This window comes from Primulina tabacum, chromosome 1 (assembly GCF_025594145.1).
Source record: "Primulina tabacum isolate GXHZ01 chromosome 1, ASM2559414v2, whole genome shotgun sequence".
Classification (NCBI taxonomy): domain Eukaryota; kingdom Viridiplantae; phylum Streptophyta; class Magnoliopsida; order Lamiales; family Gesneriaceae; genus Primulina; species Primulina tabacum.
In genome coordinates this window covers 54,154,295-54,170,883 of record NC_134550.1, presented here as the reverse complement: position 1 = coordinate 54,170,883, position 16,589 = coordinate 54,154,295, and the positions used below count along the sequence as shown (strand labels likewise).

At 33.5% G+C, this 16,589-nt stretch overlaps 3 protein-coding genes and 1 long non-coding RNA gene across 5 annotated transcripts; 1 reads left to right on the top strand and 3 right to left on the bottom strand.

Annotated features, from left to right (window-relative positions):
• Positions 1–2,916: 2,916 nt before the first annotated feature.
• LOC142550097 (LOB domain-containing protein 15-like) lies at positions 2,917–4,375 on the bottom strand. The gene is made up of 3 exons (XM_075659336.1): positions 4,249–4,375; positions 3,903–4,140; positions 2,917–3,619 (listed from the first exon to the last, which is right to left on the bottom strand). The coding sequence occupies exons 1-3, from the start codon at positions 4,260–4,262 to the stop codon at positions 3,200–3,202; spliced, it is 672 nt and encodes a 223-aa protein (XP_075515451.1). The 5' UTR covers positions 4,263–4,375; the 3' UTR covers positions 2,917–3,199.
• Positions 4,376–7,481: 3,106 nt separating this feature from the next.
• Positions 7,482–10,660, top strand: LOC142550079 (CBL-interacting serine/threonine-protein kinase 10-like). Its single transcript, XM_075659319.1, has 2 exons — positions 7,482–7,631; positions 8,811–10,660. The coding sequence occupies exon 2, from the start codon at positions 9,189–9,191 to the stop codon at positions 10,479–10,481; it is 1,293 nt and encodes a 430-aa protein (XP_075515434.1). The 5' UTR covers positions 7,482–7,631; positions 8,811–9,188; the 3' UTR covers positions 10,482–10,660.
• Positions 10,661–10,809: 149 nt separating this feature from the next.
• LOC142550087 (uncharacterized) lies at positions 10,810–12,943 on the bottom strand. 2 transcript variants are annotated; one of them, XM_075659331.1, is made up of 4 exons: positions 12,603–12,943; positions 12,368–12,461; positions 11,836–11,969; positions 10,810–11,590 (listed from the first exon to the last, which is right to left on the bottom strand). In XM_075659331.1, exons 1-4 carry the CDS (start codon positions 12,764–12,766, stop codon positions 10,909–10,911), a joined length of 1,074 nt encoding a protein of 357 aa, XP_075515446.1. In that variant the 5' UTR covers positions 12,767–12,943; the 3' UTR covers positions 10,810–10,908. The 2 variants fall into 2 exon arrangements, with proteins under 2 accessions (XP_075515446.1, XP_075515441.1); XM_075659326.1 differs by having other exon boundaries at positions 12,323–12,461; positions 12,603–12,921.
• A 1,603-nt stretch (positions 12,944–14,546) lies between these two features.
• On the bottom strand, positions 14,547–15,636 carry LOC142550073 (uncharacterized). Its single transcript, XR_012821288.1, has 2 exons — positions 15,267–15,636; positions 14,547–14,973 (listed from the first exon to the last, which is right to left on the bottom strand). It is a non-coding gene; the product is annotated as an uncharacterized LOC142550073 (long non-coding RNA).
• Between the last annotated feature and the right edge of the window lie 953 nt (positions 15,637–16,589).

The following is a 16,589-nucleotide window of genomic DNA, read 5'->3' as shown; positions in this document are numbered from 1 at the left end:
GTGAATATCGATAAGGTTGACCCGTCTCACAAATAAAGATTCGTGACACCGTCTCACAAGAAACCTGCAATAATTATAAATCCATGAATATGGTAAATTGCAATTACCAAGTTATGCTAAAAGCTAAAAAGGGAATTTATAAAGTACTTGCATTAATTGTTATTGTTGTAATGTATGGTTTGATGAATGAAATTTACTTCAAATTTGTTAAACCTTATTAGAAACGGTGTTCTTCAAGAGTGATTTTTTAAATTGTATTCTTATAATGATATTAATATATGATTTTTGAATACTTAAATATGTTTAAAAAATATTTATATTAATAAAATCATTCTAATTTTATACTCAAAATCTTATCTTTTGTATCAGATATAAAACAATTAGTACTCATATATTATATGTTAATATCATATTTTAAATGTTTTGTAACGACTTTCATCCGGAAAAATATGTGTCATTAATATCAACATTTATTATAAAGTTTTGAGTATCAATATCAATTGTTTCATAACAGGTACTAATATATGATTTTTGAATACCCTTATCATATTAATATATAATAATTTAATATCGATTGTTTATAACAGGTACTAATATATGATTTTTGAAGTTATGAACTAATATATGATTTTTGAGTATAAAAGGTATTAATATATGATTTTTGAAGTTATGAACTAATATATGATTTTTGAGTACCCTCAAAAATCATATATTAGTTCATAACTTCAAAAATCATATATTAGTACCTGTTATAAACAATGGATATTAAATTATCAAATATTAATATCATATTTTTAATGCTTTATACCAATTTTTATCCAAGAAAAGACTTAAGAGTTCAAACATGTTTTTTTTTATACGAAGACTAATTTTTTTTTTTTTTTTTTGGGTTTGATTTTGAAAATTTTTGAGCAATTTACCGTGGGAATAAGATGTTGACAATTTGGCTTTATTAGTTAGAGATATTAAAATATTTAAATAATATGGTAGCTTATCATTAAAAATAACTAAAAATAATCAAAACATGCTCGCTGGTATTTGATGTCACGATAACATAATATTTGTATGTCGGGACACATTTTTCTTTGTTTGACTTTTGAGTAACGAGTCGCTGGACAATATTTCCAAATGACACACCAAATTTTTAAAAGAATTTATAATTCGTTTCAGCGATCGGAAATTAACTCTTTTCACTGGAAAGTCAGCCAAGCTTAGCTTTTCTTAGCTGCTTGTAGCCAGCAGAGAAGCAAGGTTCAAATAGGTTTAGTTCATGAAAGTAGATGGAAAATGTGAATTCGAACATATATCGTGTTGGACTACAAAGAAGATCTGGGAGAAAAGATTCATTTCGCCGACTTCATTATAAGATGAATTGAAAAAACTTTCATTTGTATTTTTTCTTTTAAAAAACTATACGTAGGACCAAACTTTATCATTTTACCAAAAGTTATAACTAGCGGTAATAATGTAACTCTAACATTTTAAACCACGTAGTAGCCTAAGTATCACATGTTTATCACTCTCATAGTGGAGACAATTATTGGACCTCAACACTACATCGTTTGTCGTTATGCAAATATAAGTAGAATCAATATTTTAATAAAAAAATTATAACTGACGGTAATTATACTTTGCATGGATATATTAAAAAGTAAATAAATATGATTTTGATATACACTAACTTTAAATTTTAGGTCATTTTGATCCGGTCGTTGATAAAGTGTTGAATATGTCAGCAATTTTTGGTGCCGCATCAGCAATTTTTAATGTTAATTCCACATTTTCTAGTATCATCACCAAACTTTGAATACAATTGGTAGAATAAACATAAAATATAACAAGCTGGTGGATTAAAATCGACATACTATATATTGTTAGCTAGATTTGGAGGAATCAAAATAATATTTTTCATTACATATGAAACTAATACAAAAAAAAAAAAATAATCGAATATTTCATCCAGTCCAAATATAAAAACCACGTTTTTTTGTTCGTCCCAAATATATGATCAACTTCATATTTAATATTATTTTATATAATCTTCTACCAATCTACCACATCATTAAATTTATTAATTACTTTCAACAATGATTTATCCTATTAAAAAAATTCATTAAATAATTATAAAATGGGAAATTCTTTCTAAAATTACTTTTATAAAATTTTCTTAATATGTGTAAAAACACATATAAACCCTAAACATATGAAATAAATTTTTCCAATAAATTTCTTAATTTGTGTAAAAATACAAAGAAACAGATGGTGTATTAGAGTTCCAACATTGGGCAGCACAATCATCATCCCTTTTTCCTCGTATTAATTTCTAGTATGTCTTAAACTACCCAGCCCAGCTCCTTAATTAAATGGTACAAAATAACATGTTTGCGTACACACTTTATTTATTACTCAGTCAAAGCTCTCGATCCCATGCACGTGCAACTACCCAATCCTTTATGTGCTAACCATTTTCAATAAATAGAAATCCCTTTTCAATAGAGGCAGGCCATTGAGAATATAATATAAATATATATCAGTCGGTGTGATTTTTGACTAAATAAGATTTAAATTATGGGATATTTTATATGAATAGATCCATGAGAATTCCCATCTTCAACCTAGTTCGTTGCTGGAAGAGAACTATGAAATATCCCGCAGCCAACAAGGAGTACTTGGTAAATCGTGTAAGGGTTTGTTACGATTAACTCTCGAACTTAAAATCTTGTCTCGCATATAGAACTTGATATTAGATTAACTATAAAGTTATCATCGGCGTGATTTGGGATTTCTAACCTCTGATATTTTGATTTATACATCATCATCTTCATGATTAAAATAATGTCAAAAATTAATGTGTGGAATGAGTAAAAAAATTAGAGCACAACACATATATATATAAACTAATTATGGCTACATCTAGCTACTCTTCCAAGGCGGTAACATGAATATAATAAAATAAATGTACCTCAACAAAGTCAACTTACAGCCATTCTTCGAAGAAACTTCAGCGAAAGAAATTAGAATCTTTCAACAGAACAAATTACAGCAAATATTAGAAAACTGGCTATCTATGTGCGAAGATTTTGGTACAAAAGAAGATTTGGTTGATACCAATGATTCCATATGTGATCTTGAAACCAGATATGTCTTTTAATTTGCACAAACCATATATCTATGAGGCCGACTGATTTATGCAATGATTCTAATCAAAGTAAGGTACCTGATTGTTGGAAATGCTTCTGTAGCTAGCAGTGTTAGTTGGAGAGGTGTACAAAGACGGAGCCGAAGAAGACGAGGAAATGGAAACTGACGGAGGTGGTGGTGGAGTTGGAGCTGGTGGAGAAAGGGTTGGAGTTGTCGGAGCTTGTGGCAGCTCAGCCACGGAAACAGCCAAAGCGGCGGCATGATCATTAGATGCATTGATGATGTTATTTGCAGCTTCTCTATATTTGTATGTTATTATCTCAGCCCTGACAGCATTAAGTTGGGCTTGTAAATTTTGAACCTGATGTTGCAATGCAGAAATCTCACCCATGCATCCATAAACTGGATCTCTAAGCCTCACATTGGCTTCATAAACTAAGCAGTTTGCAGCATCGGCTCTTTGCGACTCGGGCACCTCCTAATGAGTTAAACAAGAAGGATTGAACATATATATCATCAAAAAAACATAATACCTAGATCTCTCAGGTTTCTAGACCATTCTTGATTGATATAAAACCATATTTTTCAACAATAAATTCTTATAGCATCCAATCAAATGTGGTTTTATCGTTGCGACCGGTATTTAATGATTCAAATAAGTTAAAAAGATTTCAGAACAGTATTTGATTAGTTAACCTAATTTCAAGGAACATATATCTGATGTGGGAGTTGATTAAAAAGTGAATATTAATTAATATTACCATGAGCATCTTGGAAACGTTACTTGCTCCAAAGACTTTGTGAACAGCAGAAAATTTCTGGGGTTCATGCGGGGAAAAATAAGGAGAAAATGGGCATTCTTCTGCGCATCTTCTTCGCAAAAGCTTACAAGCCGCGCATGGAGTTATTGTGTTTAGCATCGTCTGTCTCTTTCCCATCACTGAACAACCATTACTCTGCGTCTTCAACTTCTTTCCAATCTCTTCTAACCCTTCCACCCTAATCAAACAATAAAAATGAAGTCAACAATGGAGCAAATTAAAGAGTTCCATGGACGCAAACCTGGGGTTTCTGGCTTTTTTAAGAGATGAAATCAAAAGGATTTACCTTTCTCTGGACATTCAAGTAAAATCACTGCTGCTGATCAAGAGATCTTCAAATCAACTAAGACTCAAGGAAAAGAGATAGAGGAAGCACGACTGGGGAACAAGGGAGGAGCGCTTAAAAGAGAGGGCCGGGGGTTGGATTCTTATTATTATTTAGGGAAAAATAGGTCAATGTTCTTGGTAAGAATTTTTTAAGGGTCTCCACTAATAAAACATTTACCAAAATACTACTATATACATATGTGTGTAGATTGTGTATTCTCAAAATATGTAACGCATCTTCCTGTCAATAAAAAGCTTATTAATCTATACGTGATTTTGATCGATGACGATGATTTAATATTGATGTTGCTGAAATCCGGAATAGTAGTTGGGAGGTCGGATCTTCACTTGGGGAGTTCAGATCGGACCTTCGAAATCTGGAAGCACAAACAAGAACGTTAGAAGGGGGCCGGAAGGTTGTTCCGGCGTAGCCCCTCCGACGTTCAAGTCAGAGAATAAAAAACAGAGAGAATACCGTGTGTGTAAATTCCTGATTTGGCAGGTCTAGATTATCAGAATCTCTGACAAGATTAGATTAAACTTTTCCGGGCTTTATTTTTTGGGGCTACCCGTTAATGTTTGAGTAGAAGCTCTCCTACTCAGGAGCCCGTCTATATTCTGGACCCTGTGGGAGCTCGGCCGAGACATTTCCAATTAACATGTTACCATAATCTGGGAGGTCAGCTCGGTTCATGATGCGAGGTCGACAGGGGAGGTCGGCCACCTCTTTCTGATTGACGAGATTACGAGCGTTTGGGAGGTCGGTCTAGATGACCTCCCACCGGCTTCGTGTGAATGAGGTGACCTCTTGACGGGCTCTATCATGAAGATGACTTTCCGACACTTTCTGAATACCTTTGTGGACTTTACCTTTTTGGGCTTTCGAGAGAGGACCGGGCCTATTCCCTGGGTATCAAATATATTTCATCGAAAACAAGAATCATATAGTTTTAAAAAATTCAATCTCGTTATAGCTGAATCAGTACTTTCATAATTATGTTAACCATGAAAAGATAAATCTATTTTATATATAAGTATGTCTAAATTTGAATTCAGTCCAATAATTTTTTCATTTTTTGTTTATGTTTTTCTAATCAATTCGTCGAAATTTGATTTTCGTCCAATAATTTTTTTCACTTATAGTTATTCTCATCATGATATTGGCATATGAACGCCACATTTACTAATCCATTTGATGTAGTTTCCAACACATCCCTTACATTAATACATGATAACATTAATTATACTATCCAAACTGAAAATTAAATTAAATAATGGTAATTGGAAGTTAAAGTGTGTAATTATTACGCCGATATTTCCTTTTCAATATTGACATTAACATATTAAATGTATATTAATTTATATTTTGATGATTTCATCGACACAACACGATGCACATGGAAGAATAAATAATTAAATTGAGTAATCTTATTAATAATATATTTCTAATATTCTAAAAAAAATAAATACACTAACTATATACTATATCCATCTCAAATATATGTTTGTTTATTTTTTCACACAGATTAAGAAATTTATTGGAAATATTATTTATATAAACAACTTTTCAGTTTTTATTTTTTGAATAGAACACGAACATTCGAAATAAATCCGATATAATTACATCAAAAATCAAAGACTAAAAGAAATATGGCTAAATATAAATATTGATAAACGAAAAAGAAAATTACATATATAATTGAAATGAAGATAGTGGTATTTATTTATGGATGCACCGCCAGAGATTTTAAAAATGAAACATATTTTCGGCTCAGTTTCACATTAGTTTTCACCGTATAATCTTAAAATTTTTAATAACATTCATACCATAAGACAATTAAACATTATCAGATAAACTATATGCTATAAGTTATGGACAATTTATTTATTTAGGCAAAAACTTGTCTGAGACGGTCTCACAGATCGTATTTTGTGAGACAGATCTCTTATTTGAGTTATCTATGAAAAAATATTACTTTTAAATATTAAAAATATTAATTTTTATTATATATATCGGTAGGGTTGACCCGTCTCACAGATAAAGATTTATAATATCGTCTTATAAGAGACCTATTCATTTATTTATTTATATATAATGTAATGAACATGAAGCAAATCTATTCTATTTTATTAAATTTGAGGACATGATAATAACCACCTAGAAAAGACACCAACTTTTTCTTCCAACTTTACCCTTATATGATACTAATATTATATTTTAAAAACAAATAAAATTCAACACACACTTTTATTTTTATTTTTTTATTTCAACAATTGAAATATCAATTTAATCCTTTCATAATTTGTCAAATTTCATTTTAATTCATCGATAATGATAAAAAAAGATTGTACACACACGTATCGCGTGTGTAAAGTAACTCGTATAAATTAAGACGGTGACATATCGAGAAAGACATGTCATATATACATGAAATATATTTTCTAACAAAATACTCGAAACAAAAAAATTGGTAAAAAGTAGGGGTGTCAATCGGGTGGGTTGGGTCGGGTTTCGGGTCAACCCGCGAATTTTTTTTTATTTTTTTTTAACCCGAACCCAACCCGAACCCGAAGCAACCCGAATACGAACCCTTATAACCCGACTCAACCCGTATAACCAGCCTAACCCGAATTTTATTTATTTTTTTTAATTTTTTTTAAAAAATTAATGAAAAAAATTCAAAAAAATAAAAAATAATAATAATATTTTAATTTAAACACGTAATAACAAAATTTTCGATTTAAATTTGAAAGTTTAATTGTAGAAAATTAAAAGTATATTTACTAAATCAAATAAAAAATTGTTAAAAAAATAAAAATATGCAAAATAAATATTAAATGATGAAAATTTATCATATAAATATACAATAAATTTTGTTCAAGCATACAATATATAAAAATACAGGTAATATTTTCAAAAAAAAAAGTTCGCGGGTCAACCCGCGACCCAACCCGACACCCGCCTAACATGGCACTAACCCGAATCAACCCAACCCGAACCCGAAAAACCCCAACCCGAACCTGACTTTTTTCGTGTTGGGTCGTGTCGGGTTGACGGATCGTGTCGCATTTTGACACCCCTAATAAAAAGGTCGTACCATCTAGACAGGACACGTATTGCATTTGTACATTTCTATTGGCAATAAAATTTGAAATATGATAGAAAATAAAATAAAATTGGGCGTGGAAAAGTCGAAGTGTGAATTTGTTAGAGGCCACCAGAAAGCCACAATTTTAATTTTTATTTTATTTTTAATTAGTGTCCCAGTCTCCACCTCGCCACAAAGAAGAAGCTCCGCTCCGTCTTTCGATCGATCGGACTCGTTCTGGGTCATTTAAGAGGTAGTTAACGAATCCCATTTCCTTAATTTGGCTGTGGAATGGAATTTGTCGAGCAAAAACATAATCTATCGCGATTTGGTTCTGTATTGTGTGTGGTTATTCTTCTGAGTTCTGAAACAATGGATTGGCAATATCTGCTACCCGGTTACTGATATTCATGAAGGATCACGTGTGCGTGTGTTTTTCCCCCCACTTTTCTGTTGTTTTGGCTTCTTTACAATTGTTTTTCTGGTTGTGTTGTAGTCTTACTCGATCATTTAGAAGATGGGATCTTAAGAATTTTTCAGTTGGGGCCTCAAATTGTACTTAGTTCTAGGAATTTATGTGAAGTAAGCATCCAGATTGCAAAATACATAGGATCGATTATCATGAAACTTGGTGATCAGCCCATTGTTATTTCGATTAAACCAAAAAAAAGGAAATTGAAATAAACCAAGGTTGTAAAACCATGGACATCAGATATTTCACCAGTTATGGTTTCGTTGCGTGATTAATCCAGACTTTTGGTGTGTTTGATGAGTTAAATTTTCTTGAATTACGAGTATACACGACCTTTGATTTATACCTGGCATTGGATGCATTTTCATTCAAAAGCCTGATAAAGAGGAAACCCTACCCGAGTTGGATTTTTATCCCTTGTTTTGATGATAATACTCTGACGAAAGATGTATACGAACTTCATATTTATTACTCAAGTTGGTTGCTTTATTACTTTTAGGTTAATATGAAACTGACAAAACCCCATTATGCAAATTCATTCCACAGTAAATTCATCGAGCTTATTAAAACCAGTTTGAAGTACTAGAATCTGTCATGTTAGCTATCCCTTTTCTCCCTCTTGTTTTTTCTGTACGCATTTCATTAATGATGTCAGCTATACGTTTTTGCTCTCTGATGGTGACATACTGCTAAAAGATATTAGAAATTTTATGTGTTCCTATGTATATATGTTTGGTTGACAGCATAGCAATTTACCTATATACATTGAATATACGAATCATGTTGACTAAGAGCATAGCAATTTAGCCGAGGTAATAGTCTTCTAGTCCTATCAACTCTGTAATGTCCCCAATTAGCAGTAACCAAGGGCTGAATTTTGTTTGCCATAATATGCTGTATGTTATGCATCTTTCTTTCTTTTAATGCTTATATTTATTAAATTGTTCTTTCTTCAAACAGGATTACGCCTCATTTGTCTCCGATATATCGACCTTCTTTATATTTGTTGGATCACTTTGTGTCACTGAAGTTACTCATTTTTCGCCTGAAAATTCCAGCATTTTATTGCAGTCTTCAATAGAAAAAGACACCTGGAGATTACAAACAACTGTTCTTGCATTATGGGAAACTCTTCAATTCCAAGATTTGGCCTTGAACGAGTTTCCGCATTTTTGTTCTGGATGAGAGCATAGCTATAGGATGTAACTGCTGTTACCTTATTTGGGACTGAATGAATGGTCAGCTTAGCCAGCATAAAAGTGAATCTTGGATGGTGAATTTGAACAATTCTTACAGATTAAAAGAGAAAAAAAGACTTGTTTTGTTGGTACATTTATTATGGATAACAAGAGCGGAGTACTGATGCAAAGATACGAGATAGGAAGGTTATTAGGTCAGGGTGCGTTTGCAAAAGTTTATTATGCTAGGAGTTACCAGACGGGGCAAAGTGTTGCTATTAAAGTGATAGACAAGGAGAAGGTCATGAGAATTGGGAATGCTGCTCAAATTATACGCGAAATATCCATTATGAGACTGGCGAGACATCCAAATATTATATTTCTTTATGAAGTTTTGGCTACAAAAACCAAGATTTATTTTGTGATGGAGTATGCTAAAGGTGGCGAGCTATTCAGCAAGGTGGCTAAGGGAAAATTACCGGAAGATGTAGCAAGAAAATATTTTCAGCAGTTAATAAATGCAGTTGATTTCTGCCATAGCAGGGCTGTCTACCATCGGGATTTAAAACCTGAAAACATATTATTAGACGAGAACGAAAACCTGAAAGTTTCAGATTTTGGTTTGAGTGCCCTTGCTGAATCAAAACGCCTAGACGGGCTCCTTCATACCACGTGTGGAACTCCTGCCTATGTTTCTCCTGAAGTAATAAACAGGAAAGGTTATGATGGGGCAAAAGCTGATGTTTGGTCGTGTGGGGTGATTCTTTATGTTTTATTGGCCGGCTATCTGCCATTCTATGATTCTAATTTGATGGAGATGTACAGAAAAATCGTGAAAGCGAAATTTAAGTTCCCGAGTTGGTTTCAACCTGAAGTACGCAAATTACTTACAAGAATACTGGATCCAAATCCGGAAAGTCGAATTACAATAGCAAGAATCAAGGAAAATGCTTGGTTTAGGCGAGGGACAAGCATGAAATCAAGAACATATAATGGAGAGAGTAGTACAACTAATTCATCAGATAGAAATGTCGCGGCTTCATTTCAGCACGAAAATGGTGGTTCTTTGGAAGAAATTCCTAGGATTACAAACCTAAATGCGTTTGATATAATCTCATTGTCAGATGGATTTGATGTTTCCAGATTGTTCGAGGAGCCTTGTTTAAAAGCCCGATTCTTTTCCTGGAAACCTGCATCAGTTATTGTCTCTACGCTGGAAGAAATTGCCAAACGTTCAAAGCAGAAGATAAGTAAAAAGGACGAGGGGTTGTTCAGGTTTGAGGCAGCGAAGGAAGGTAGGAATGGAATTTTATCAATTGAAGCGGAGATATTTGGGGTCGCCCCAGCGTCTCATATGGTGGAAGTGAGGAAAACAAGTGGAGATACCTCGGAATATCATAATTTATTGGATGAAGTCCTTAGACCTGGTCTTCAAGAAATTGTTTGGACTTGACATGGTGAACCGCTCCATTGACTGAATTCCCGAGTCTTTTAAGAAACTGATTTTGTGTAGGCTCAAAATGTTCGTGGAAAGAAATTCTTGGTGTAACTGCTTCTTGCTGTAGGCTCAAAACTGATTTTGTGTAGGCTCTATTTTTGTGACGCGCACTCATTTAGAAATGCGATATATTCCAACAGCTTCTTGCTGTTTTTTACCATTACAAAATTCGTTGGTTTCGTGCATTTTTCTTTGAAATTCTTGAGCTATATCTGTGTAAGTTTCTTACCTTGTCTGGTTCTAGGCAACGATGGGATCTAATTGTACACCTAATTTCCAAATATTGTGGCTCAAATTGTTCATTCATTTAAACACCACAGATTCCTAACGTTAACATTATTGTACACCTTTGAGCGTAGCAGGTACATGATAAAGAGTCAAATTAAACAAACATGGGAGACTTTGTCAAGTCAATTATCTCAGGATACGCGACTGCCTTTCTCTTCTTGCTACCTGAACTTATCATACGGCAAGGCGAGGGTGTAAAAATGTCTATAACCTCGACTTTTCGAGGTATGCAAGGCCTATGGATTGAGAGTTGATCTTCACTAGCAACATAGGTTGTAAGCTGTTTCTTGTCCCACTCTTCTACCAATACAGGTATTTGCTCGTCTTCAACGTAACTGACAATATTACAAAAGCTGCTGACTAACGAAGATTCTGCTCGATTAGGAGGTGATGGATACCTTTTATTTTCTTCTCTGCAATGCAGTAAGTTCTTTGTCCCTATCCAATTTTCCTTTGAACAACCACTAGACTCATGGCTTGTGTCATCATTTTCACTTGAATGGTTTTGAAAAATTTCCTCGAAACCACGACTGCTTGGGGAATCACTTTCTTTTCTTGCTGCTTCTATAGATTCGTGTGTCGATTCTTGCAAAATGTCAGTTGAATCATGGTCTTCATCGGAACTCAAATCGTCATTGGCCCCTGTATTGCTCCAATTGTAACAGGGCAACTCATCCATTGAATGAATCTGGGTTCGCATTTGCTGAGGCAAAGTTGGAGAACCAGATGTCTGGTTTCTGTACTTCGTGGAGAAGAAATTTACAGCAAGATTCAAGCTGAAACGCAAATCAAAGAAAGAAATTAAGAATCAACAACCCAGCCGATTGATACAAAATTTGATCACAAAAACTCTCACTGGCCAATTTTTGTCAAACAGGTATCCTACACGACTCAACATCCTATAAAAAAATATTACTTTTTATGTCAAAAATATTACTTTTCATTTAAAATATGGATCAGATCAACCCATTTCATAAGTATAGATCTGTGCTCAAAAAAGACCTACTCAAATTTGATATACCTGTTCCATGCAGGAAGTGAGAGCATAGTGTAGGCCAATTTAATCTTGTTGGCAATTCCAGAGAGGGATTTGAAACTTGCAGCAGCTGATCTTACAGCCAAAGATTCTGCTGGGTGTTGCCACGCCCATTCAAACTGCAAGCGCTCCAACCAAACACACAATTCAACTTCAATTATTCATGGCCAAACTACATAAACATTACTACAAATTCATAAGACCCTGCTGTTTTTGTTATGTTCCGTGTGGCTAATCTAAAATTACCCTCCCCGCATCACATTTTTACAAGGTAAACGGCAACCCAGACAACAGGATTTCAGGTTTGTTAAATCAAGATAATTTTTTTTTAAAAAAACACCATATGTATTTTTTCAAAAACATGAATTGGTTTAAAGTTAATGAAAATTTTCTCAAATAAATAAATAATTTCACTTAAACGGGCAGGTGAAAATTTTGCACCGTATCTATTTCCTGCTCTTAATCAAATAACCTGAAGAGCAACAACATTTGTGGGGAAGCCATAGATGCACAGCACCATTTCCCACGGACGTTTCTTCTTGGTACGCCAAGCGCCACTCCCGATTTCGCCGTTGTGCTGCCTGATTCTCCGCCGTGGATTCACAGTAAATCTGCAAGATCACGCCACAGAAAAAAAATCGATATTTTCCCACTGTTCTGACATATAATCACTTCAATAAACAAAATGATCCTAAATCGGATCATTACAGTAAATCAAGAACTTTAATTCCATCGATGATCCAACTGCGTACCCTATGTAGGTGTGGCCTTTGAATCTGGGACTGAGAGACGTGAGCAGATAACACGCAAAGAATCTCGCCCCTTTCTCTACTCCTCCATGAATTTCGCCACTCTCGTGAGATGAATTTAGGGTTTGTTGGGTCTCCTTTGTAGCAGTACGCTTACTTCTCCTCATCTCTCACTTTGTTTGTTTGTTGCAATTTTCTGATCCAATGGATTGATTAACCTCAATTCAGTGGCACAAATATGACCGTTGTGAATTTTCTTTTCCATTTTTTAATTTCTTTTCTTTAGTTAATTATCATTCTTATTATTAATTTGAAGTTGTTAATGGGCCTTTGATGAAACTATATGGGTTGAAACAATTGCAGCCCAGTTTCCTCATCGAGTATACAAGACCGATCATTTATTCGTTCTTCCAATTTGCCCTTGTATAATATATAAAATTAATTAAACGTTGAATACGATTATATCAAAGAATCACAATCCGATAAAACAAAAAATCTTGTCAGACTGTCTCACGAATTAATTTTGTGAAACAGAACTCTAACCAAAAATTCATTCATGAAAAAACATTACATTTTATATCAAAAATTTTAGTTTTTATGGTAGATATGGATCAGATCGACTCATCTTATGCATATAAACTTCTGAGACTGTCTCACAAAATACCTATTAATCGATAAAATATTATTTGCATTGTAAATTAAATAAGTTTAACATTTTATTTTATTTTATTTCTTTTAGGCATTATGTCCCAATTGAAATTATTTAGAATGTGTACATACCAGTCGTTACATAAAACAAGAAATTGAATATCTTTCCATATATCCAATTATCCATTATCGACTTCTCTATTTTTTTATATACATATTATTACTAATTTACCATCGATCCACACCATGCTGAAATAATAATCGAAAAAAACCATCAAAGGTACAAACTGCAATAAAATCAAAATGCTTTTTTGTTTTTCCAAAGTCATCACTCAAAATCGCTACAAAAATCGTACGGAAGTATATAGTCCACAACCATGTTATCCAATTTTAACAGCATCGGAAAATCGTTCCAGACAGAGAAATCTTTCAAAGAGACGAATCTGAGATAAAGAGACCCGATTGTCAAAAAAGGTCCCACAAGTCATGACAGCTATGTAACTGAAAGTGAAACTGTCAATCCTACCTCAAGATTTCAACCAGCAACCACTTGCTAACAGTGGATAATTTCCCAATCTCAACAATTTCAGGTATCCCCATATCAAAGAACTCTAAGACGATGAATTCACAGAAGGAATCAAGGGAAATGGTATACATTTTAATCATTCTTAACAATAAAGCACAGTGTTTAAAGCCAGTGGGAAACCACTCACTCGCAAGAACCAAACTAAGCAAACACATTAGCGTTTGAAAGCCAGTGGGAAACCCCTCACTTGCAAGAACAAACTAAACAAATACATTAATAAATGCAAAGGCCGTAGATCTAAGTTTACAGATGCCCGAACACAGGAACAAAAAAAAAGGGGTGCTTAAGATTCAAAATGGTGAATTTTCAGATCACTCAATGCTCCAGCTTATAATCAAAGCTTATTACCATAAATGAGAGACATTAAAACACCGTTCCTCATTTTCTGAAAGATGGAAATAACAGGAAACACCTGTATACCATATCAAATTCAGTTCAAGTTACGCATCCACGCAAATGATCTTCCGCGCTCCCCCAACTGTAGTACGGATCCAAGTGAGAAATTGGCACTTATCGTTTCGGAAAACAATATAAATGACAATAGCAAGCATGGTAAAAGAGTCTTGCGCCATCTATTTTTACGGAAGCAAATGTAAAATGATCTTCAAACAGAAGGCAAATTCGATTTGCACAAGCAAAACAAAAAAATTTAATTACAAGAAAAACCAGAAAGAACCGGATACATCAACCATAACTGTAAACAAAACCAACCAAAACTTATGTTTTGGGCAAATAAACTCTCAAAGTGAAGTACATTTTTCAAGTGAAACCAAAAAATTAAGGCAGAAGAAAGAAAGAAAGAATTTTAACAACAAGGTAATACCAGACATCTATACAAGAAACTATTTCAGTACAGCAGTACAACAACACATTTGCACCCACCTTTATAAAATCATGCATATAACTTGCAATCAAAATGATCGTAATGCAGATTGTATTGCGTCATAACAGATCTTACATGAGACAGGTTAAAAAAACGGCCCAAACAAACAAAAGTGGAAAGAATGGCCTATATCCGAATTAATCAGCACGAAGCTTTCCTTCCAATGGAGATGATGAAGAAGCTAAATTCCTCCACAGATATCTACCGCTTGCCATGTCCACACAAGTCCAAAACCCCTTTCCTACGACCGTACAGAACTGCAATCACGTTTTATAAATATCAGAGTCATCGCATTTTCGAAAATTTTCTAGCTAAATTCCATTGTCCCTTTTTCCTTCTATACAAAATTAGTACTCGTTCAGAAAAAAAGTCAAATTTAATTCAGCGTAAGGGAGAAAAAACAATTTCCCCCCGAATTAAACATACATTAAAATTAAACCAATCCAAATAGTTCGTGCGCCTCCATAAAACTAAAATTGAACCTGAAAACGTTCCAACTGGAATGAATTGAATGGCAAAAAAAAAACCATCACAATGATCACAAGATTACCCTAGAAGAAGGGGAAACGGCGTTCTTCGAGGCAATTTCATCTTCGGCAGAGGAAGCAACGACGACGTCAGTTTGATCAGGCGGCGATTTGAGGCCCCGGAGTACGAGGAATCCGGCGAGGGTGGCGGAGAGGAAGATGAGAATAATTCTGAGGGGACACATTTTCTCTTCCCTCCCACTCTGCGCTGAGGAAGAAATCAAATGATTAGGTGAAGAAAAAAATACGAATTTTAATTTTGTTATTAGTGGTGGAGAAGGTGGTTTGGTGCTATTTCACTCTGAATTCCCACATGTACGCATCTATCTCTATCTTATACTAAAATTATTATGCAAGGATTACGCCTAATTGCCACCATTTTACCAGTCCAGCTCCAATAAATACAACCATTTTGATATTTTGTTCAATCATCGTGTTTATATTTGTGTACATCGATATTTCACGTTAGATATATAATTTGGATATAATTCATCACATGTATCCACGTCAAAACTATATATATACTTATATATACTAAAAGGTACGTATCATTGGTTGGCTCAGAAAATATAATAACAATTTTAGAAAGTCTTATATTCTTGGATTGCATTACAAATATGAAGTATTAGTCCAACAAATATTAAATAAGGACACCGACATAACACAATTAATTATGGAAATCAATGGATAATGGCGAAATGTAATTGGGTCCTTTTTTTACGTTTTCGATAAATGGCCAATAGATCTGTGAAGGTAAAAAATATGCACAAAGTTCCTTCAGATTTTATAAATTTTACGAAACTCTCCCCTGTATCATTGGAAACAAGAACATGTGTTGCAATTATTTTTAGGAAAATTGATTATTCCAGTCTATTTCAAAGTCATAATTTCAAAAATAGTCTTCTTTCTTGCACATTTTACATTATGTCTTATTTAATTAAAAAATCCTAAAATACTCTTTTTCTATGAACACACATGTTCCATTTTCGTGATTCATTTGTTTAATTATCTATTATTTCTCTTTAAGAGTTGATTTAACATTTGTTCTGTTTTATTTAATTTATAATATATTAATTTTTTAATACTACTTACTTATATCAATAAACTTATCTTAATAAAATTATGAATTGTTAGTTTGAATTAGTGCATCCGAAACCACCAATGTTATAATATTTTAATTACGATTGTTGCTCATCTAAAATAATATAAACAAAATCACCGATCACCATGGTTATGAAACGTAATAATTACATCAATGTGAGTTTATACAAATATAAACAAAAAATCTGATGGTCTCAATCAAGTCTCTACTTTATTCCATGCTAACAATTTATGAGTATGCACAA